This window comes from Macrosteles quadrilineatus, unplaced genomic scaffold, assembly GCF_028750875.1.
Source record: "Macrosteles quadrilineatus isolate MER2022 unplaced genomic scaffold, UCM_ALF_1.0 Scaffold_3__2_contigs__length_128488019, whole genome shotgun sequence".
Taxonomy (NCBI): Eukaryota; Metazoa; Arthropoda; class Insecta; order Hemiptera; family Cicadellidae; genus Macrosteles; species Macrosteles quadrilineatus.
The window spans coordinates 47,655,579-47,680,634 of record NW_026542596.1 but is presented as its reverse complement, the minus strand read 5'-3'; the positions used below and the strand labels follow the sequence as shown (position 1 = coordinate 47,680,634).

The following is a 25,056-nucleotide window of genomic DNA, read 5'->3' as shown; positions in this document are numbered from 1 at the left end:
TATAGTGCGCATGACCGTCTGTTTGCCCGATAGTCATTACGTTTATTTCAGTTGTCTCTGAACTAGGAGCAGACGACGTTTTCTACGATCGACCGACCTATCACGCCTACATTATAAATTTGAACAAAATATAAGCTATGATTAAAAAGCTAGGGCCGACTGCGTTTCTAAAGGAACTGAATAAATGTCATGTTGTGTCAGTGAATTTATTGCGCTCTTGCTCGTCTTGGAATGGTGTAAATGTGAGAGGTAACTCGAAAATTAACACCTCTGAAAATACCGTCCTTTCAAAGCCTGTGAGTATTGTGTTTTGATGATAATAAAAATACATAGGTAAATAATGAGTCTATCCTCCTTGCCAGTTGAATTTTTTTAAATATTTAAAACTGGAAAATTTTATAAGCATGTAATTGTATAGTGGGGGAAAAACAAATTTCCAAAAGGATTTTTTTTTATTTATTTTTTATAAAGGAATCATTTCTGAGTAATCATTTAAAAGTAAAAAAATCAGGCCTACCTTTTTTACAAACAGATTATTAGGTACCTCTTTTCACTTACAAAAGTATTGTTTGATTCATTATTCATTAATAATACATATTAACAATGTATTAATAGTGTTTCAAGAAATGCTTTCATCCACCTAGATCAAATTATATGCTAAGATATCACATTTATATATATATTTTTATATATGTATATATACGTAAGTGAACGCAATAACATAGCATCTAATCTTATTCTTGTGATATTAGTGGACTGAATTTAGTTTCTAATTTGCTTTGCTTTAAAGAAAAATTTAAAAGGAGTGAGGGATTTTAAATAAAAAGAAAAACAGTTCATTTGTCTTGCGCCATGAAAGAACTCTTCTATATATTTTTTTATTGGTTAACCTTTTAGCTAATTTCCCTGTAGGGAATTAGCTATTAACGTTGGTGGCACTGTAAGACCTGGAGCCGAGACCGATATATTTTTCATTTTGATGTCCCTAGAGGCCGAAAACACTATTCGTTCAAATTTGTATATATGTATATACGCACGTGAACGCGATAACCTGAGTACTTTTCTCCGATTTTGATGAAATTTGGTTTGGAGGTGTAAGGGGGGATAATCTTGAATGAGTTTGCGAACCAGCATGATCGGACCATAGGAATGGGTTTTTACAGGGGGTTTATGGGGTAAAAAATTGTTTTTCTCATTGTTGTCCCTCAAAACATAATATATCTCTAGACCATTTTAAAGAGCTTAAAAAACAAATAATTTAATATACCAAAGTGTTTTTGTACGGTTATTGGTTACGGAGAAAATTTTAAAAATTGCAAATTTAAAATTCTTTTGGAGATCATTGTAAAATGTTGTAGTTTGCTTGTTTATGGAAATATTTTGATCAAACCTGGCAAATTTATTTATATTTTATAGTAAGCTACTAATATTTTACTAAAAACCACACTTTTAGCATCCCTGTAGCAGCAAACCTAGGTACTATGTTAAACCTAATGTTATTTAAATAGATTTAATTTAAAATCAATTGAGACAAATGAAAATACGCTAAGTATGCAGGATTGCTGCGGTGGAGGTATTTATTCCTACAATAAGTTATAATTTTTCTAATAGGTAAGACTTGAATATTTTAACTCCAAATTTGTTATTCTGTTAGTGATAAATATATTTACTCTGTGACGTGCAATGTGCAATCAATGTTTAGAATAAATTGATCATTTAATTTTAAAATACTTACTCACGTAATGCTTTTTTTATCTTTTAGGTTTCAAGATTACAACACACTGGAGGTACCAATTTGGCTGCTAATATTCCAGAGAGAGATTTCTTCAAGGCAATCCTAACAGAAGTTAAAACTACTCAGAACAGGTAATGAATTATACTTTAATTTTGTATTTCTTAATACTATCACTAGAACTCTTGTGTCTTGTTCTTGTAATTCTTTCCTATCACATAAGGTAAATTCAGAAATAAGTGCAATACCATAGGTAAATTTACAATGTAATAAAAAATAGAACTGTTTTGTTACAGTTAGTATTTTAATTAAATAGTAGTGTAGGTTCTACACTACATGTCTTCGTAAAATTAACTTTGGTAACTACAGTTTATTAAGTTGTAGCTGTTTACGATGAGATGAAGTAATTCACCCATTTACCTAGGATCGTAAGATGAAGAATTCTATGTTGTTAAAGCGTTAACTGGAATAGAAATGCTGTAGAGTAGATGAATTCATGAATAGAGTAAAGGGATTTTTGTCGATACATCAAAACAACTCGCAGGAAGATTAAATGCATGAATGACCATGAAATCTTTATGATTGTTTCTTTTTGTTATAATGTACAATACAATGAAATACACAATATAAACACAAGAAACAATGACTACCTTAGGTTATAAGCTATGTTGGTGGATCCAACACTTGGATGCTTGAGTTAGAATGTACCAATAGGCGGGTTTTCCTGATCAAATTCAAATCGTTGACAATTTATATAGTGTGAAAAACCACTATTATAAAATGTAACATTGATTAAAAATGAATAATTCTGTTAATGAATAATGTGCCAGCTTAGTGGGAAGAAAATATGTTCACAAGATTGTAAGCCTGCCAATATAAATTGACACCATTCACAAAACTTGCCAATTGAGCGTTTACTTTTGGAGCACTGCATTTAGATAATTCTGACAACAATAATGTAGAGTTAAAACAGTAAAAATTTAAGAAAAATTTAAATAAGTGCTTTAGTTAATTATTTACAAACTAAGATGCACGATTGTATTTGAATGGTTTTGTATTGACAGAATTATCAATGAAAGGTTTTGTTTATGATTTAGTACGGTACGCTGCAAAATCATAAGCAGTGGTGCTTTTTCCAAAATCCTGTGATGTATTTAAACCAACTTCGTATTTTTTTAGACAATGGTGAGGGTATATTACTGACTATAAGAATGTACAAACCTCAAGTTTTGTTTTGAATTTTGCCCCTTGAAGCTTACCCTAGCTTGCTACATTTAATTTGTCATGGTATTCAGTAATTGACTAAATCATACACACATATCCCACAAGTAGTTTGTTTTGGTTTTTATTAACTCTATCGTTTTAACATTGTCTGTTGTTTCTTTCCCTCAAGAGGATATGCTTTCATCCACGATACAAGTTATATTCACTCGTAAGTAAACAAAACTCCTCGTGTGGAAGCCTTTTGCACTTATCAATGCACGATTGTGTTCATAATTTAGTTGAAACAATTGCAGTCATTTTTTTTGTGTTAGTGTATATTAAACCTGAAAGGAAATTGTTTGGTATATTATGTGTGATAGATTTAAAATTTACATTATTGTTTAGCATGCATCTTTTATAGGTAGTTATTTTCCTAGAATACTTAGGTAATATTTACTGTACGTTTATTTTATACTCTTTCCTGTCAGACTGTTATACTGTAGTAAACTTAGTTTAGCAGGAATGCAATCTGCTATAACAAAAAAACAAAACATAACTATTCAGTTACTGCAGTATTTTTAATTTCACACACAAAAATTATCTTTGATCCTCTTCCTAATTTTGTTAACCTGGTTAGTTCAAATGAATGGTAAGTTTTGAAAACCGCTCAATATGCATTTTGTGCTTTTCTCAAATATCAAAATGTTAATGTCTTGTTCTTATGGCTGTATCTGACTATAAGCGTTTGCTTTAGTGTGGTGTGTCTTTACTTAAATTGCCATCCTCATTAGGTAGTAGTTCATGATAAAGTCTATACAGGTTAAACATATTATTTACCCTATCTATAATATTGAAACGTGACAGGGTTTTTTTATTTCACGATTCTGAATCAACCACTCGACGGATTTTCATAATTTTTGTGTTGAAAGAAAGATAATTTTGAGAGCCATAATTTTAATTTTGGGTTTCAGTTTTTTTAGAAATTAAGTTTAAAAATTCAAAAGTCTAGCAGCCGACACTAACATTCTACTAGATTTTGGTATAAAACCATTTGTTTATCGTAACAGCTGTAAACATTTAGAGTTTTCGACACAAATTTAGCATTTGGATGAAAATGAAATGACATTTATATATATATATATATATATATATATGTATATGTGTCCGTGAACACGATAACTTGAGTAATTTTTATCCGATTTTGATTCAATTTGGTTTGAAGGTGTAAGGCGGGATAAACTTGAATGAGTTCGCGATCCAGCATGATCGGACCATGGGAACAGGGTTTTATGGGGGGTTTTATGGGGTAAAAATTGGTTTTTCTCACTTTTGACCCTCAACACAACATTTCCCAATTTTTCTCCAAACCTTCTTAAAGAGCTTAAAAAAACAAACAATTCAGTATATCAAAGTGTTTTTGTACGGTTATTGGTTACGGAGAAAACTAAAAAATGGTAAATTAAAAATTCCCATGTTATTCTTATGAAGAATATTGTAAAATGTTGTAGTTTGCTTGTTCATGGATTTCTTTTAATCAAACTTGGCAAATATATTCATTTTATACTAAGCAATAATTATTTTACTTAAATCACACACTTTATTAGATTCCTTGTAGCAGCAAACCTAGGTACTCGTTAAACCTAATGTTATTTAAATAGATCAATTGAAAATCAATTCAGCCAAATGGAAATTCGCTTAGACGGCAGGTTTGCTGCGGCGGGGGTATTTTAATTCATCTTGGCAGCTTTTTCTTGACTTAAAATTTTGAACTGCTTAAACTATGCTTGAATTAGTAAAAGGTACACTATATACAGTTTTAATTGACTACTCGAACTCGATTCCCGTACGTAGGACGGGCCAACCGTATAAATAATTGTTTGCAAACATGACGTAGTAAATTTTGTATAGGCTTATATATTTGTCATCAAAATATGAAACAAGTTTTTTGAAAATAGTTTAATTTTTTTAAAGATACTTTTTAAGTGCTTTTTACATATTTGTGATGATTTAATTAAAATCTTGAGGAATAATTTGATGTACTGCTGACTACTAAATCTTATAATTTAATTCTATTGTTAGCTTCAATTTCCTTAATCTTGAATTGAAAAACTTATACTATTATCAGTTTTATTCTGATTTGTTTAAAATGAATACATTTTCTTCTTAACAGAATGAAACTATTCGCAATAAAAAATATGACGCTAGATTTATCTCTTCCTCATATTTATCAGATACTTAAAGATTTAACTCATCTGCATAAATATATAAACACTTGAAAAAGGTGACAAGTCTAAGTATGTTTTACAATTTTGTGAATAGAGTAGGAAAAGTGAAGGACCTAGATTGGACACCTGAAGAAAACCTATACTAATTTAATTGTAATTATAGCTGTACAGTATTTTATTTTGCAATAGTTCTTTGCGATGTTCTTAATTTCTGCATGTTTTTACCTGTTTGCCGCAGATTCAAACAATATTTTTTAATTTTGAAAACGATTACCGGTACTAGTTACTCATAATATATGCTGTCAAATGCTGTTTTGATTCTTCATGCTTCACTGCTTACCCAGCATTGATTGATTTCACACTACACAGGAATGTAATGTCCTAAATTAAGTCCTAACCATGTTACCTTTTATCTATAAAAAATACCTCTTTGTCTCAGAAAAAGTACATGTCCATGGGTGAATTTAGAGTTTTCATAGACTGGTAATTCAGTAAAGGTAAGGAAAGTTTAATTCCACTAATATGTGTATACCTCTCCCCTTCCCGCCTCTATACATCGTTCTCCATTTTATGTACATCTACAACAGTAAGAGATCAGAAGGAAAGATTCCTGCAAGTATGACAGAGGGGCATTTAGAATGAAACTGATGACTTTCAAACTGTACAATATTACAGAATACATTTCAAATTGAAACCCAATCATTACCAAAGCACAAGCATATCTACTGAACATAAAGCTCATCTTCTCCTCTGTGATTTCCTCATTATTAATGAAGCTTCAGTAGAACTTCTATTATACTAAATTCGAGCCATCCAGATTGCCAATCACTTAATGGAGAAGAAAATTAAAATCAGCCAGAAAAAATAAGCTTTGCATTTTTGCTCTTTGTGGTAATCCGTTACTTATTTTAATCAGTGAAAATTGTGTCTATTATTCTTTGAGTCCCATAGCCATCGTATTGATTGGCAGGCGACGAGTCATTTGCCTATTCTTATAGTTTTGTCTATCCTGAAAAATCAACTATGCAGATTTTTATCATCCATATGGAGTCATGTCCAAAATTATCAAGATAATCGGAGTTCTACTGTACGTCATGAGGGAACCCGTTGACCCTTTCTTCATCTCAATGGCTCAGAACTCAAAAACAATAATTGATTGTTGTAGTGATGCGGACCAGTACATCAATAGAGGCAAGAGCACAGAAGACACATTGTTTGACATGTTCAGAGACGAGGAAACGGATCTCATACATATCGGGAAGTTCTTAGCAGTAAGTATAAAAGTTACCTTAGTTTTAGTGAGTTTTCCAAAGAAAGAAGAAACTTTTATCTACAGTAGTTATGTTCTTTAATGTATCTAATTATAATATACTGAACAGAGAAATTAATATATATATATATCTGGACTTATTCTAATTCGTGAGAAAGGTAACTAGATTTAGCAAATGTGAGTTCTAAATTTGTGATATTGATTGCCAGACCACGACCATTCGAGAACCTAATAAATTACATAATTTAATTACTATCTACCCTAACCTACACCCTTCCCCAACCCCTACGAAACTATCTAGACATATTCTTAATTTAAGTACTTATCCGGACTAAGAAGTGCTGTTGGCGGAGACGGAGACACTACTACGACTCTGGTAGATCGCCGCGCGCGCTTGCCGGACCGACTGCGCGCGCATCGTCGTCACGTGACTTGCGCTATTGTAGCGATTCGCTACACCTTCTCTAAATTAGTAAAAATAGCTATTTACATTACAAGTGTAGTAAGAGCGTTTTTACATCACGCAGGTGAATGTTGTGCAACGAGTGGAAGCGAGTTGCATAATTCTCCTAAGTGATGTAAACAAGCTCTTGCGTAACGTGTAACGTACAAGATTTTACCTGACCCGACAATATACAGGAGGTTACGAACAATATTTTTCACTATCCATTTCACTCATTTTCTAACAGAAACGTTCATTTACAAACAAAAGCTAGGTTAGGAAAATTCTTCAAAGCATAACAATAAAATTCAAGCGCACAGCTGATTTATAGCGTTGAACGTCGTTGGCTCCATAGAGGTATATTTTTTAAGTTAAGCACTCAATGTTATTTAAATGAGCTTCATTACCTCACCGAGTGAGTTTTTTCAACTTTACATCACTCGTGAAGTAAAGAAGTTGCATACATCATGTTTGGGATAGGGAAGTTTAACATGGCGGGTTAGGTCAAACATACTATTTATCTTTTTATTGACGAAAATTTCAGACAAAGAATTTTTCATTTTGCAGTCTAAAACAATGACTCAAACCTTATCACAGTTAGTTGTTAACCTCAATTATTTAAATTCATCATCACTTGGTGCAAGAAAAGTATTCCAGTCCATATTATTTGACCTTAGAACTTACACAATAGACAATAGACTATTTATCTTTAACCATGAAAACGGACTCGGACTTAAGGTGAATCCTGGGGGCCGCAAACAAATTTTGTGGCCTTCTGACCTAAAATGTTTAAAATTAGTGTAGCTGAAACAAGTTGTAATGCTATTTGGAGGTATACTGATTGAAATTTCTGTGTTTACTGTATATGTTTTGTTTTAGTATACTAATAATAAAATTTATTTAGGCTCTTCGTAATTCAGGGCTCCGTAAGAATGATCCAAGACTGCACGACTTCGCAGATCACTTGAAGAAAGTTCATTTCAAATCAGGATCTGAAGGCGGTTCTCCTGAAACCCAGAAGCTTAACCGGGAAACTTTTAAGAGGTACTAAGAATACAAAATCAAGTTTGAATTAAGAAATGAAATGAATGCACTCGTTTAACTTAGATGATAGTATAAGATCATTTATGTACGGATACCACCGTTTTTTAGACCCTTAAATCTAATTTTTTTAAATTTCACTCTCCAAAGATTAATTGAAATTAAATATAATTTTAATGTTATCATAAAATCTGAAATAGAGAAAATTTTCAATCTGGATGATTTACATAAAATGTATTTCATTAAATACAAGGAATAAATTAGATGAGTAGTACAGGAAAAGGACTAACAACCCACCTAGCTTAAGTAATGTATTTTCTATTTGAAGAGACAACAAAAGTAATAAGTAATTTATGTTTCAGTGTGGTTTCATCCAATCTAGTCTTAATATCTCGAGCGTTTCGAAACAATTTCATCATCCCCGATTTTCAAGGGTTCACCAAATACATTGAAGAGTTTTACTGGAAATGCAAAACAAACACGGAGGGGAAAGTAGGTAAATTTCATGTCTTAAATAAAATTGTATTGCTAAATGTCTAATCAATATTTCTTGAGACCACTTGGTGTAAAAGTGAATAGCTGATAGAAAAAGCCTTACAATAATTTATGGATATAGTTCATGAACTAATTAAACCATTATCCAATGTATGACTTGTTACAAATACAGTAGTCCTACACTTATTTTGAAAACTGAGTTTATTATAATAATACACGTTGCCTATTAGACACAGTAACATTAAACTTATATTTATGATCTAAATAATAAGTAACTTAGATTGATAATATTGTCCATATAAATGATTTTGAATGATTTTACATGTGATCCTTTTTAACACTATAGTTGAACTAGTTTAGGAGGCTTTAATTACAATATCTTTCACTTGTTGTCTAACTACTATCTTACTTTACAACCCAACAATGAAAGACTTTTATTTACTTTTGGAGACCTTAGTGCCAAACTTAAACATAAAACTTATTCGTTGTAGCCGTAGATATATCCTTACCACTTGATGTACTTTACACTAATGATATAATAATAATAAATACAAAATAATACTACTATCCTCTTTAAAAAATAAATGTGGAAAGACTGAATATCATACATACATTAGATTATTTTTAGAATATTGTAGACATTTTCTATCACAATAATGTTATTATTATTATTATTTTCATACTTTCAATAGGTTTCATTATTTTTTATATTCATTATTTTCATAGGTTTCATACTTAACAATGACAAAACTCAAACCATAGTTTTTAGTAATAAAAATGTCAAGGCTAGTGATTCTCCCTCCTGTGATCAATTAGGGTTAAGTAATGTTAAACTATTAGGCTTAGTTCTTGATAGAAAATTGACATGGCAATTTCATACGGATTATATTTGTAACAAACTTTCAAGAGTTGTATATTTACTAAGATCTTTAGATAAAAATGTCCCGAAGTCATATCTCAAGCTTGCTTACAATAGTTTCTTTCAAAGTAATTTACTGTATGGCATATGTTTATGGGGAAATGCAGCTGGAGTACATGATGTCTTACTGGTTCAGAAAAAAGCTGTCAGAATACTAGCTTCAGCTGACTACTCAGAGCACTGTAGGCCTATTTTTATCCATGAAAAAGTGTTAACTGTCTTTAGTTTATATGTTTTGTATGTTCTATTAGAAGTAAAAAAACAATCTGCATTCTTGTTGAAACGGCTAAATGTACATAGCCACAACACAAGGCTCAAGCATGAAATTGACATTCCCTTTTGTAGATTGACCAAAGCAGCCAAAAGCTCTAAAGTTATAGGGCTTAAACTGTACAATATACTACCTCATCATGTCAAGAATATTGAATCCTTTGCTAATTTTAAAACTGTTGTAACAAATGGTCTTCTAAAGCACCCACTTTATTCTGTTAATGAGTTTTTGCATTTGAGTGCTACTGATTTTATAGATTTTAAGTAACATGCATTGTTATTCGACAATTTTTATTTTATGATATTTATTCTCAATTGACAACTGTGATCTCTTCTGTGATATAGGCTAAGTTTTACATGTATGTTATATAAGGTCTACTGTGATAATGTTCATGACTCTGTTACATTTTCTAGTTTATAGTTTTCTTTGACAATGTCTATTGCACAACTGTGTCTAATGACAATAAAGGATTCTTATTCTTATTCTTATTCTTATTCTTATTCTTATTCTTATTATTATTTTTGCCTATTAGTAAAATAAGAACATGTTTTCACAATATTTCGGGACCTGGAACCTGGTCCACAGATTGCCCCCATATGTTGGATTAACCAATATTTAAAGTCAATTAGCAACAAAGCAATTCCTTTTATATTGTAGCTCAAAGCCTCTTTGTGTTGGACAGGTAGCCAGTTACATCCCACAGTTGGCCAGAGCTAACCCCAACAGTTGGGGCATCAGTGTGTGTACCATCGACGGACAGAGGTTTTCCATAGGAGACGCAACTGTGCCCTTCACACTGCAGTCATGCAGGTACACAGCTTAAATCCGTGTTCATACCAAGCCAGTTGGCGGCAGGTTACCTGCCTCAGGTAACTTTAAATAAACTAGAGGCATGTAACCTACCTACCTATGTTTTCTACTTTGCCGTTTGCCTACTGGCCTTGTGTAATATAGAAAATTGGCCGCATCAGAAAATAGCTTATGTGGGAAAGTCGCTAATACTATGGGCGTTTTTTAAGTAATGACCATTTGTGCTCCGTAGTTGCTGTGTAAGGTGGTTTACACACAGTTATGTTTACAAACAAGGAGATCAAGGATGATCAGGAATCACGATTTTAAATTACTAGGTACTACAATCTCTGACGGGTTTTGTCCAGAGATAAATAGATTGATGGCAAAATATTATCATTGACATAGGATACTGCAAGTAGACTTATCCTCCGTTTTTAAAGACTAAAAGTATTAAAAGTAATTTAAACACCCATATATCTGGGTATTTAAACACTCCTTGTAGCTCTCTGTTCTTTCTTATTTCAATATCCGTTAGGCCATATCTTTAAATGAATCGTATATTAAATAGTCGTATATAATCGATCATAAATAATTACTTTTACGCCGCATCGAGGTGGCTCAATGCTTACTGACCATTTGTGAACAGAATCGTGCCATTAGCAGCTCTGCAGCTGACACTTTGTACACTGTGTGTGAACAGTATTTTTGTATCTATTGAATCTCTTTGTCGTTTTTTACAAATTTTAGTGTCTTAACTTTCTATATTGTTTTTAGCAAGCCGCTGACGTACGGGATTGCATTAGAAACTCTTGGACAAGAAGTGGTTCACCAGTACGTGGGTCAGGAGCCTAGTGGTCGCAACTTCAATGAGTTAGTCCTCGACCATAACAGTAAGCAAATAGATCATAGTTATAGGGTCTTTATTGTAATTTCATCCATAAGTACAACAGTGTCGTACCTACATAAGACATAGTCATTATGGTAAAATTTCTCAATATTAAAGATTTTTCCAGTTGAGGAATTTTTTGAGGGGGAAAATGTCCTCTCCAAAAGCCAGTATCGTGTTTTCTTCTTGAAGCCTCACTCAGTTATAACACATTCGCTGCTGAAACCTTTAAACAGGCGCTCGCCAATGGCAGCGAGGCCCGGGCGGAGCCCCGACGCGCTAACTGAATCAGCGATCGCTATTGGTATTGAAATATCTCAGTAAGACGAATCACAAAAGAGCAGTGGTGATTGTTCTGCGTTACTCCGAAAGTGGACGTAGTTCACTGAAACACCCAAAGGTAGCAGCACTGCCTGGATCAATAACCAGAGTCTTTGTAATACGGCTCGAACTGAGAAAATCCCCGAAAACGGGACAAAAGCATTGCCAGACGGGATTTTACGGGCAATTTTTGTACCAACCTACACCAGAATAAAGCTCGCATTATAAGCTACAGGCTGGTAAAGATTACAACGTTCCCCGACAATGGCTGAGCTCACATTGAAACAATAAACATGACATGGCGCGCTCCCCCACCCGTGGACCCCCCGCTCCTCAGCTGAGACGCGCGGGGTCCACCGGTGGACCCGCCGCATCGAATGTGTTAAAAGTACCACTTTCTTACAACTTTTAAACCCGCGATCATATTCTGTTCTGGCTACAAATAGTGTTTTTGCCAAGAATAAAAACCAGCTGGGAAAAAGGTACAATCACTAACTTTTGTTTTGGAAATATGCACACACAGAATAACTTATATTCTGTCCTTTCCAAATCATTATGATGACTAAAATGGTATAATTAAGGTGTCCGCCTTCCCTATCCACAGCAGCCGGAGTAATGGGTCAGACAAAGCTTAATCCGATCTGCTGTATCTTTAGTTTACAAGTAGTAAAAATATGCTGTGTTCAATCCAATACAAACTCAATGGATGATAATTTTCTCTTCTTTTCCTTGCTGTACAGATTATAGATAATTTGATGAACAGATGTTTTAGCCTTTTTCTATGCCAAAGGCATTTATTCATTATTTTTGGTAGAGTAACAGTCCAAACCGCCACCTTGTTTCTATCTAACTCTGACCTTTTGATTGATAGCATAATGTTGATATTTGATTTGATAATGAACTGGTAGGCCAAAATGGACTTTCAAAATTACATGGTTAATGTGTTTACAACAATGATTTTTATTGCAGAGAAACCTCACAACCCTATGATAAATGCTGGAGCCATTTTAGTTTGTGCATTGTTAAAAACACTGGTGGAGTCAAAAATGACATTGGCGGAGAAATTTGACTACACTATGGATTATTTTAGAGTAAGTTCATTTTGTAAAATATAGTAAGTCAAATCGCAATAGCTGTTCATAATAAGCTAATTATGTCTAAACTCTTAAAATACTGTACTTAAGTTAAATTTGTTTGGTTTTAATTTGAAGTACCTGTCAACTGTTATTTAATCTATATAAATAAATTAACACTAAAGCAACTAAATTACAAAAATAAAACACAAAAAAACTCTTAATTAAATCTTATCTCTCCCTTAATGAAAAAATATGATTATGAAGATTCCTAGATTTGTAGAATCCTGATGAAGAGAATAATGGCAGATGGTAACAGAAACAAACCCAGCACAAAAAAGGTGGAAACCATACATATAGTATTACAGTCTTGAACCTACTTAAATACTTAGTTGAAAAATTTTTTTATCAAATTGCGACACATATCTTGTGTAATTTGTGGTTAAGGATGAGCTCGGAATACGTTTAATGTGTTGTGTATACATATGTTTTTAAATTTTGTGTGAAATAACCTTTTTATCATATGAATTTACCTTCCAGAGATTAGCTGGAGGAGAATATTTAGGCTTCAACAACGCTGTTTTTCTATCAGAGAGAGAGGCGGCCGACAGAAACTACGCTCTTGGATTTTTCATGAGAGAGTACAAATGCTACCCCGAGAAAACAAACCTTAAGGAATGTATGGATTTTTACTTCCAGGTATGTTGGTAGATTTGATATGTATTGTCTAAATTTTGTTTAAGACATTTTACCACTAATGTTGCCAATTTAGGTGGGAGCTAAAATAATTATGAAAACAGTTAAGAAAAATAAGTTAGTTATGAGATGTCAATAGTTCTTTTATGTCACACTTAACTTAACTTATATGAAGTGTTTGCCATCTCATAAAAAGATAATTTATTGGTGTGTATCAGGCAGACGCACCCAAGCGGGTGTAGTTTTAAAGGCTGGTACCTTCTCTTGACCTGAAAAAAAATTAAAAAGTACAAGAGACAGATTGTTATGTGAACAAACGACATTAGGTGTATTTGTTGAACCGTACAGTTGAAACCTATGCAACCACCATATTATCGTAGTGCTAGATTGCCTAAAATTGTAAGTTTACAATTCTATTTGGGACTCCTCTTTCTCCCTTTACACCATCCCCCATACAACCAGGGCCGGTTCTAGGAATTTTTCAGAATTAAGCGAACACCCGAATCAGCGCCACTTTTAGAATTCCCCTCACCCCCCCTCAACCCACGAACATAATAACTTAACCGTATTTGTGAATTTTTTCCCAATCATTTTGGAAGAACGTTTTTATAAGTTTAGGTAGAAGAATACTTGCAATAAAAGAGTGTTTATTATTCGCGGAAATTTAACATTTATACACTTTTACTCATCATATAAACTTTAGCAAAACCAAGGCCACACTAAAAACAGGCCGTAATGCTCGTCAAGCATGACGTCACGATAGAAGACGGCAATGACGTAATGGTTGCCGTTTGTGATCAGCTGCTTGTTTTAATCTTTCCTTGGAAAATAAATAAATAAATACCTACGTCATTGCCGTCTTCTATTGCGACGGTCTCTTTTTCTGCCAATGTTTTCTTAGTATCGGCTCGCAAGATGTTTTACTCATTCATTCAGTTTATACTTTCTTCTTAAATGTGCTAATTATAAATTAAACTTAACACTCGTAATCAGTCACTTATCAATCATGAATCATCAAAACAATGCCAATACGATACCGATACGGTATAGGCCTACGTAAACAACTAAAAGAGTGCAACCCAACGTAATGCTCTGCTCTAGTATCAGAGGCAGAAGGGAGTGAAAGGAGGGGGATGTTTCTTGTTGTGACAAGTGGCGCTGCGCGCTTGCTTATCTTGAGCATGGAGTCGTGAAATGAAACCCACAGGTGAGGTGCCGCGCTGGCGCTGTACGCTGCCGACTGCCGAGCGTCAGCTCACTTCAAATCGAAACTGCAATTAAATGGCATTGAGCCCTTGAGTTGCAGTGCTGTACAAATATACACATTTTTCAAGTGCTGTTGGTACAAACAGAACAAATGCCTTTATTGTGGTGCTTTGAATACTTGGACTCTGAGCAAAAATAAACAAAATTACGTTGTTCAGTAAAAAAAAATTGTTCCCTTGGCGCCATCTTTTCGTGGCGCCATATGCGGCCGCGTATGGGTTAAACCGGCCCTGCATACAACTCCTCATTTGGTCATGCTTGTTACACCTATGATATCACACATCAATGAGATTGGTATGTTGCAGTGCTGCTCTATGGAGGCCAACTGTGAGAGCATGTCAGTGATGGCTGCTACTCTGGCCAACGGAGGAATCTGTCCAATCACAGAGGAGAAGGTTCTACGACCAGACTCCATCAGAGACGTTTTGTCTCTCATGCACAGCTGCGGCATGTACGACTACTCAGGGCAGTTTGCCTTCAAGGTAAATACTGCACGATAGAGAAGAAATATTTTCCATAAAAATTAAACGTGTACTAAGCGTTCAACTAGACATGCTGAGAATCTGCAGTCTCTCAGTGTTTTTTATGGTCATAGTTTCGCTACTAGGTGCGTCTATTCACAGAGACAAGAGTTCATTCAAATTTGGCTACCCCATCTATTTCCTACACTCAACTCAACTGAATGAGAGAGTGATACAGAGATTTTTTTTTCAAATGCACAAAAGTATATCTACCAAATATAACTCAATACATTATCTTTTAAGTCATTGTATTACCTTGGACTCACTTTAATTGTCAACAACTGAACCATTGACTTTGCCCATAATGAAGAGTTTTTACCTACTGTTATTGAACACTTGTAGGAAGGTGAGAATCAGATCTATATAAAAGAGGACGTTGGTTTGTTTGTATATTTGGCAGTGATATGATAATCTCAGACACCGCTGGACCGATGGCCACAAAACTTGGTACATACAAATAGAATTTCATGGAATAGCTTTATACACCATCAATTTCGTGAACCGTCCAAACGGCTCCGCCCCAGTGGCTCTAGAGTTTCCCCATGTTAACCTTATGAGTACTACTAATGGAACCAAAGGGTGAGGTTCATTTGTCCGAGTTTTGATAAATAACTAATAATATTTAGATAAATCAACTGTCAGAGTTTTCATTTGTCCGAGGTTATTAAATTATTTAAAAAATATCAAGTGTCCGAGTTTTCAACTGTCCGGGGATGGTTTAAATAATAATAATATTTGGTTAAATCAACTGTCCGAGCTTTCGTTTGTCAGAGTTTTTAAATTATTTAAAAAAATATTGAAATATCAAGTGTCCGAGTAGCGTCAACATCAAAAGTGACACCGGGCGCCCAGACTAGCGTGTCTCAGGCGTCTGGTCAGAAGCCGATGTAAACCTCTTCTGCAAAGGAGTGGGGGTTTGTGGGGGAACATTAAACTTTATAAACTGCAATCCAAACAAATGGAATACGCCTACATCAGAAATCTGACACATAGGCCTACTTTTCCCCTTCATAGTCATAAAATAAAGTCCTAGTAACTCAGAATTAATCCTGGGCACGATGATTTCTAGCCATGAATTGAATGTTTCCTCTGTACCTTACTTTTCTGTGGCTATAAACAGTTTGGAACATTTTTCCTTGGATAAGCTATGAAAGGCATGTATCCATTTCTTCTTTCTTGATTTATTCCAAAGCCAAGTGCAAAGCCAATCAATGCAGTTTGCTGCATAGATACCCATTTATATCTACTGGGACTATCATAGATTCATGTTTGTAGGTAGGTCTACCAGCCAAGTCAGGTGTCAGTGGGGGAATGCTGATTGTGATACCAAACGTCATGGGCATCTGCACATGGTCTCCCCCTCTCGACTTCATGGGTAACAGTTGCCGCGGTGTCCAGTTCTGTGGGGTAAGTTATCATTTGACAATTTTGTTATGTCTTTTCTTCACATTCAAGGATGCAAGGGTCTAACCCAAAACCGTTTTACACCACATTGTTTTTGGCTACGCCTAGAAGAGACACTGCATTATCACAAAGCTAAAACCGTTTGTGATTGGTGGGATTTGAACCCGGTACCGGAGAACCAAATTTCCCCACTTTACCTCTTGGCTTGCTCCTCAATATCACATTGAAAATTATTTCATCCACACAATCTTCCAATCAACTCAAACTAGGGAAACATCACCGTATGTTATGGTAGTAAATGTGGATGTGTTGATGGACTAGTTAACTTTTGGGCTGATTGACGAAGGTAAAGCCTAATTTTTAGTGACTGGCAAACTCTGTCACAAATTACACAAGTGCCAAACAAACTTAGGACTCACCAGCTAAGACCACACTCTTCCAATATCTGTGATTAGTTGAGTGTCAAAAAAAAAACCCAAGACATATATCAAACATTGTCATGGAAAGAGGTAGATTGTTCTAAAGGTATGTGTAACGTGAAAGATACAGCAAGAGTTTGACAAATTACCCTCAAATACAGGACTAAACCAATTTTAAAGTACAGTATTTGGGCAATTATTCTGAAGGATCAGAAAAGCCAACATCGTAATCTCGATTTATCTTCTCACTGATTACACACATGCTCCCTTCACAAAGCAGAGCTACCTATCATTAGCACAGTCATAGGAAATTATCAAAACTTTTTCTATTCTACATACATTGCTCACTCAAACATAACATGGTTTTACATTTCCTAGGAACTTGTGAACGTTTTCAATTTCCACCGATATGACAACCTGAAGCACGCCACCAACAAGAGGGATCCTAGAAGACACAAGTACGAGACCAAAGGCTTGAGAATAGTCAACCTCCTGTTCTCAGCAGCCAGTGGGGATTTGGCAGGCTTGAGAAGGTTTGTTGAAACTTTTCAATCTTTGTAAGACCAATTATTTTTTGTATTAGGCCTGTATTACACCGTAAAATGTTTTATAAAAGATCTTTTATAAAACATGTTTTGATGTTTTTATAAAACACTTTACAGTGTAATACGGATCTTAGTAAAAGTTGTTACAGTAGACTCTTGATAATTCGAAATTGGTGGGCCAAGCAAATCAATTTGAATTATCAAGAGTTTTGAATTATCAAGGAGAGTTTGATTTATCAGGGAAAAAATAAACCATTCAAATTACAGAGAGTTCTACTGTACAACTTCTGACTTGACTCAACCACTTTCTACTTCCGTGATCACTTCTTTTTTCCAAAGGGGTTTGTATTTATGATTAGGTTCCATGATAAAACAACAAAAAATTTAGATTCGGTTACGATTCTGCACAACATAAGCTTCAACGAAACAGAACTTAGCAAATTACAAAACTAAGTTTAAAACATGTTCACTGTGCATGACGATTAATCTCACTACCCCCAACGTGCAACGAGTATACTCACTCGTCAAAGCACCGTTTACAAACTATTGTTCCAATGCAAGGTTAGCCACTGCCGTGAAACGTTGTTTCGGTTTCCACTTATTGTTCCAGTGTTATATTTTCATTTCTGTTGTTTTTTGCCTCCTGATCACAAATTTAAATTAATCTAGAGGTTAAAATACCTTTAATCCGTCTATGTGATCAAATGTCACCGATGAGCGGCGACCGGTTTCAGCCCAGCTGTGGGGCCATCATCAGGCGATGAACCACAGCTCGGAGTGATATTTATGTTCCTTCATCGCCTGGTGATGGCCCCACAGCTGGGCTGAAACCGGTCGCCGCTCATCGGTGACATTTGATCACATTGACGGATTAAAGGTATTTTAACCTCTAGATTAATTCCAGTGTTATACTTCAATCTGGTATAATTCTTTTCAGATCCGACTATTTTATCGGTGGTAGGGATTGTTAAAAATTTTTTATAGTGTGGGGTTTAGGCTTTGATCTAATGACATACAGTAGAATAACAATAATGAATATACTGTAAGCATTGTGGAAGGAACCTAACCTCAAAATAGTGCTTGACCGCAAACACTGTCAACCAGATGATAACTACCTACATGCTCTAACTAAACATCAAAACTTCCAAAACTACTGTGGAACATAAAGTATAGTTCTCCATTATATCATGAAGGGAGCCCTGACTTTGAATTATAGAGTGTTTTGCTGGCGAAAATTTCAATTACTGCGTGACTTTGTATAATAGGGTGTTTTGCCGACAAAACTTCGAATTACTGCTTGTTCCAAATTGGCCTACCTTTTATTTGGACCTTGAAATACCGAGTGTATCAAAATACATGGTAAAAATTAAAAAAAAAATACCGAGAGGTTCTCTACGGACTGAGCTTTTATTTTGAATTGTCGAAAGTTTCGATTTATTGAATTAACAAGAGTGGACTGTAGCAAATCCATGGCAGCAATGTTGTGGGTTTGTTTCCTGAAACTATTAAAATATATCAGCACAATTTATTCTTCCACATTACCGGCTCAATTATCTCTCAAGCCCATAGCGCATCACATGTAATCGCAAAGATAAAAGAGGGTATCAATCCCTGCTTAAAATCTGGCAATCATAATCTTTTTGATGATATTTGAATTGATCTGTTGTGCAGACACCGACTATCAGGCATGGACATGACTCTTTGTGACTACGATGGTCGGACAGCGCTACATCTGGCTGCTGCCGAGGGACATCTAGACTGTGTACAGTTCATGCTGGAGCAGTGCGGAGTACCTCACAATGCCAAGGACCGGTGAGTGATACCTGACTCTAGAAATTCCATTCCAATGTTCAAACTATTATGGGAATGTTTTGACAGTAATTAGTCTTATCAAAGATTTCCATGAAGATTGCAGAATTGTAGATTGTAGGACACTCTGAGTGGCTCATTCAACTATGTTCTTTTGAATAAAACATTGACTATAGTTTGTATGATCAAAGTTGTCCCTGACGCTTTGTCTATCCCGGACTGTACCCGCCAGTCCCAGGTTGACTGAGGTTCAGAAGACAGCTTCGATCACACAGACTAAACTAAGTTTGGATGTCTACTTCAGTCAATGCCAATACATCATAGTGAACCTATTGTTGAACAAAATAACCGTTGTCTACTAATAGTGCACTTAAAGACCATTGTTGTCTATGGTGGTTCAGTTTTACCATTTGATGTTTTAAATCACAATGATTACTGAGTACTACACCTAACACAACCATACAAAACACCCTATACCCTGGGGTGGGGGTAATACTACCCCAGGGTGTGTGAGTGCTACCCTGATAATTAGACTAATTCATAAATTACCATGCAAAAATGTGGTTCGGATTGCACTATAAACTGTAGGTCCCTTAGTTGTCATTGGCTGTATAAGCTAATAATTAACAGTACGTCTAAGGAACATATCAGCCTTAGTCAGTAACAAAATAACAAGATACCCGCCACACACAAGATCGCACCACTCATCTCCATTCATACTCGGCTTAAAAATACCTACCTTTGTAAGGTTGTATGTCAATTGAAAATACAGTATTGAAAGTAATAATTATTTCTTCCTTCATGTGGAGTTTTCTCAATCATTGTATCAGTTTCATACCTTTGTTCTCATTGGTGTGACCTCATCTACTATTTGGAGCACCGGACTAGTTTTCTGAATGTTAGAATAAATCCTACCACTACTAGTTTTGGCTAGGTGATAATGCTATCGTCAATCCATTACTTCTGAACTTATTAACTAATACAATTTGAAAAGTTCTCTGCACTTTAAATCAGGTTAAATTTGTCTAGAAATGAGAAATTAAAATGAAGAGAAATTGATATGTCTCAAAGGCATAAAGAACATTCTATGTATTTGAAATCTACTATCTCTACCTGTTCTTTTAATCTGTCTTTTGGTCTGCAGCATTTGAACAAATTTGTCCCTTTCTCCCTGGTCCCTAGTCAGGTTCAGTGTTAAATCAGTATTTTATGCAGGTGGGGCAACACTCCACTCAACGAGGCGATGACGTTTGGTCGAGTGCAGGTGGTCAGCTACCTGAAAGAGTGGGCCAAGTCACTACCTACTGAAGAAGTCAACGAACCCGAGACTCCGAGTGTAGAGCAGACATCGCCTCTTCCTCAGTAGATCATTCGGTCACTCGAGCGCAACAAGACAATAATTGCAAAGGTGTGCAAACATTTCAGATGAGACTTAAAGCATTCCTAACCTAACAGATTGAGAGAAAAGTACAGTCTATCTATACCTTCTGAGATTTTTATTACAGGTTATACTTGAAGGATGTTTACTGTAGTCAAGGGCCTGGTTTCTCCTTCTTTTTTGTTATTGTTTTTGTGAATGGATTTTTTTAATGAAATAAACTCGCCAAGGTTTAAGGAATAGTGGTTCAACCCCTTAACATTTTGTTGGACATGGTGGGAATTTTATATACAAACCACTAGGCTGGCAACACACCATAAACTTGTTTTGATTTTTTTAAAGATTTTATAGAAGGATTTAAAAGATGCTTGTAAAAACGTCTATCTACCTCAAAGATAAATCATTCTAAATAACACTTTGCTGTGAATTATTATAATTTACAAGATTTTTACATTTAGATTTAATTTAAATAATTATTAGGAATATTTATTTTTAATAACCATCTACAATAGTTTCAATTGTTAAAATCCGTCATAGGTCCATAACTGCTTCTGCTTCTAGGATGTCCTTTTTACTTAACAATGCTTGGTTCTAGAAACAGAAAGGTGAGAATTCTGAGTTGTTTGCACACCACTGTTATTTTATTGAATCGATATTCTGTCCAATTTTCCCCCAGTCATAGTTGTATAAGTGTTAGTGTAGAATAAGGCAGTGGATGAGTGCAAGGAATTTCTAGTGTATCACTGGAGATATTTCTCAGTATTTTATTTACTTAGATTTAATTGTGTAATGTCTTTATGTAAATTACTCTTGTAGCACAGAAATTATCTCTAACAAATAATTTTATGTTAATTATGCTTCCTAAATGATTCTTTAGTGAGGAGTGTGTAGTAGGTGTAGTAAGTAAATTCATCCAGGACATAAGTTGTTCTTTGCCTTTGAAAAAAAATATAAATTTTGAAATAATTAAACAAAAAACGCAATCGTGAAACATTTATTTTGACTTAATGTAAAAATTATAATAACATCTAAATACTTATCTTTAATTTAATTAAATTGTTTGATTAAACAAGAATACCACTTTATCTTGAGGATTAAATACACTAATGTTTGTAAATTACAGTTGTCAAACATTATAAATTACAATCACATAATAACAAAATTATTAGTTTTAAACTCGTATTTTTGTGAAAGACCTACCTGTTTATTTTCTTGGTTTTAAAATTTCCTGGGCTTAAAAATGTTATTTAACGAGTTTGGTTTGAAAACGTAACACACTATGTGACAATGCCAATGTATGGTAAGGAAGGCTTCAGATAAAGTTTCAAGGATATTTTGAAGACATAAATCATGTATATCAGCATGATCTCTTTTGATAGATATAATATTCTGATTAATATATTGAAAGTCACAAAGTCCTCAAAGATATGTGTTTTAGCCAAAGAATGACTGACTTCTTTAGTTATTAAATAAATATAAATAGATTGTTTCTGAGAGCATAAAACAATATTAAAAGGAACTATTTATAACCATTACCACTTTAATTCAATGTTACTTGATAGCAAAATAATGTACTTAGTCGTTAAATAATAGTATTTAGTTTTTTTCAAATGTTAAAGTTCTCTTTATCATATCAACTTCATAAAGTGCTTGCCTTACAAACGTAAGAGGTTAAACAGAAGAAGCCTAAATATTTTGTACATAGCAATCTATTTATTATAGTTTTAGACTAGCCTCCATTAGTGGCTTAGCAAATATTTATTCCACCTAGTTTTATAGTTAAGTTTTTAAGCATACAGGGAAAATGTAAGAATATTCATTTCATAGTCATGACACAATAATTTGACTCAAGAATCAGTTTGCTGACAATTTTGTGTACAATTCACAGTTATATTTGTAGTTAGTTGATGGTGAAAATGTTAGGTTTTTTCTTGAGTTTGATTGAAATCATGAGACTGCAACCTCAGGGTTTTGGGTTAGTGCTTGGAACTCTCTTAAATTTCCAATTTCCTTGCTAATCTTTTAATTTGAAACTTTTTTTTATGATAATAAAGTTAGCCTTTGATTTTTTTTTACTAAATAATTTTAAGTATATCGAATTTGGATAAGATTGTTTTAAAACAAAAGTCTTTACTTGAATCAAGAATATAAATTTTAACAGCTATGAGGCTACTCGATCCACCTCAGAATTAGGCTAATGTTCTCAAATTGTCCAACACCTAAATAGAATTGTTTGTAATAATAAGATGGAGATTACCAAGTTTCTTCCAAGTTTCCACATTTCTTCTTGTTTAAACTATTTGAAATAATTAGACTATTGGTTTAGCTTTTCACTTTTTACTAGAAAATATTATAATATAAAAAGCATACAAACTAGTTTTTAAAACTCTCACCAGGCTAGTTCATGGTAGAAGAAGGAGGAAATCCAGTTGTTACCTAACACATGTTTTTCAGCAACAATGTATTCAGGTCTTCTAGATCTTGAAGTTCACTGTTCACTTTTTAGTCACTCAGGCCAATTAATAGTATATGAAATTTAATTTGGGTAAATTACTTTTTGAGATTTGGTTTAGATATATATAATTATTTTTACTTTAGCTTGTGTTTGAAATAGATTTTAAACATAGTATATTTTAAATAGGCTTTTAGGCTTAATTGACTGGTAATAGGCTATTTATATATTATTTAATTATACAAAATTTTATGAACTGTTGCAAGACAAATTGCACTATGACTGATGAGCACATGTTTGTATCTGCCTAGAATAGGTTAGAAGAGATAGATAGTTATTTCATGGTGAGGTAGCCTCTGGATCACTAAATTTAAGCTAAATGGTTTAAGTTACCTGGCTTCGTCAAGTGATCCTTCTTCAGTATTACACTACTATAGTTTCGGACTTGAAAATAAGTCCATCTTCAGGTTAACAAAAACGTCAATGGGTCATCTAACCATTGACGTTTTTGTTAACCTGAAGATGGACTTATTTTCAAGTCCGAAACTATAGTAGTGTAATACTGAAGAAGGATCACTTGACGAAGCCAGGTAACTTAAACCATTTAGATAGTTATTTTTCAAATTTAGCTTTGATAATCCAAATTTAATAAATTTATCCGAAATCTCAAAAAATATTTTTAAATCGTCAAACTACTTATTCAGACGTAGACAATTTTGCACAGACACATGATTTTTTGGTGCTTAGAATAAAATTGCACAGTTTTTAACTATTTCAGCACATCTTTAGCATAGGTGTTACTAATAAACTACGAACAATCACCACTAAGGCTACAAACCCTTCCATTTACCGATATCAATGTTCAAGAATTAAATGTTAAAAACAAGAAGTTTCTGCACAGTTCTAACATTTAACATGTACACAAACAAACACGTTTTAATGTCTTTTCTAATCAATACAATAATTTTCTGTAGCTCTGAAGAATTTACTTACAATACAACCAAGTGATATTTTAGGTAATAATTGTTTATAGGTGGTGTTTCTTTACATTATTTCTTTAAAGCCCAAGTATTGTTATTATTTACGCTTATATTTCAAGGCTATAGTGCAATTCAAAAAGAGCAATTATGTCTATGCTATAGTGAATCTTCCGATCGTATATGGTGGTTAATGTTACTCGTCTGTTTCCTAACCCTTGAGACAATAAATAAGATAAGGTGGCTGTTGTGATTATGGTGCAAACATATTTCTAAGACAAATACAGTCATTGTTACCATTGTTGTCACATTTATTTCTCCTTTAAAAAAGTATCTATTACCGAAGTGATCGTGGTATGAACTAATGAACAAGAAGTAAATACCCCCGCCGCCGCAAACCTGCAGACTAAGCGAATTTCTATTAGCCTGATTGGATTTACACTAAAATGCCTCCTTAAAAATATCACATTTATTCCCTACTAGCTGTGTGCCCGTTCTACGCACGGGGATCTTATAGTAGTCAGTTGAATGTGACAAAAATCACACAATGTTGGGTTTTTGGATATTTATAGTTTTATTTCTTAAGTAGGTAGGCCATGTATTCTATGAAAAAGTACCAGTATCAAGGATCGTCGTCGAAAAGGTTGTTATGAATAAATAGGTAGGCGTACGTACCCAAGAGATGGGCTATGCGCCTATTGGCTGTATGGTCCAGCGATTGCATCACACGGAGAGTAGAAACAGAAAGTGACACATTGGAAAAGCGAGTTTAGCATCATCCGTAAACCTCTGTTACAATCACCCACTGCAGTTGTGATTTTTTACTTTACACTTTACACAATCGCCATTGAAGCGCCGTCAATGAGTGGAAACCTTGTTTGTAAGCTACTGTATTGGCGACGATCTTTGTGTCCCAGCC

General features: G+C 34.2%; 1 protein-coding gene across 2 annotated transcripts; it reads left to right on the top strand.

The window, feature by feature from the left end:
• Nucleotides 1–61: 61 nt before the first annotated feature.
• On the top strand, nt 62–23,634 carry LOC128989565 (glutaminase liver isoform, mitochondrial). Of its 2 annotated transcripts, XM_054411465.1 has the most exons (15): nt 62–296; nt 1,763–1,866; nt 3,126–3,164; nt 6,326–6,431; nt 7,777–7,916; nt 8,276–8,409; nt 10,285–10,408; nt 11,165–11,280; nt 12,567–12,688; nt 13,211–13,369; nt 14,938–15,114; nt 16,429–16,560; nt 17,355–17,509; nt 19,193–19,333; nt 20,546–23,634. In XM_054411465.1, exons 1-15 carry the CDS (start codon nt 138–140, stop codon nt 20,694–20,696), a joined length of 1,959 nt encoding a protein of 652 aa, XP_054267440.1. In that variant the 5' UTR covers nt 62–137; the 3' UTR covers nt 20,697–23,634. The 2 variants fall into 2 exon arrangements, with proteins under 2 accessions (XP_054267440.1, XP_054267441.1); XM_054411466.1 differs by lacking the exon at nt 3,126–3,164.
• Nucleotides 23,635–25,056: the final 1,422 nt, after the last annotated feature.

Excerpts from the sequence above, each read along its gene's own strand:
- LOC128989565 (XM_054411465.1), top strand. The coding sequence starts at position 138 with ATGATTAAAAAGCTAGGGCCGACTGCGTTTCTAAAGGAACTGAATAAA. Across the intron at positions 6,432-7,776 it reads ATATCGGGAAGTTCTTAGCA|GCTCTTCGTAATTCAGGGCT; the intron begins GTAAGTATAAAA and ends AAATTTATTTAG. Across the intron at positions 19,334-20,545 it reads CCTCACAATGCCAAGGACCG|GTGGGGCAACACTCCACTCA; the intron begins GTGAGTGATACC and ends TATTTTATGCAG.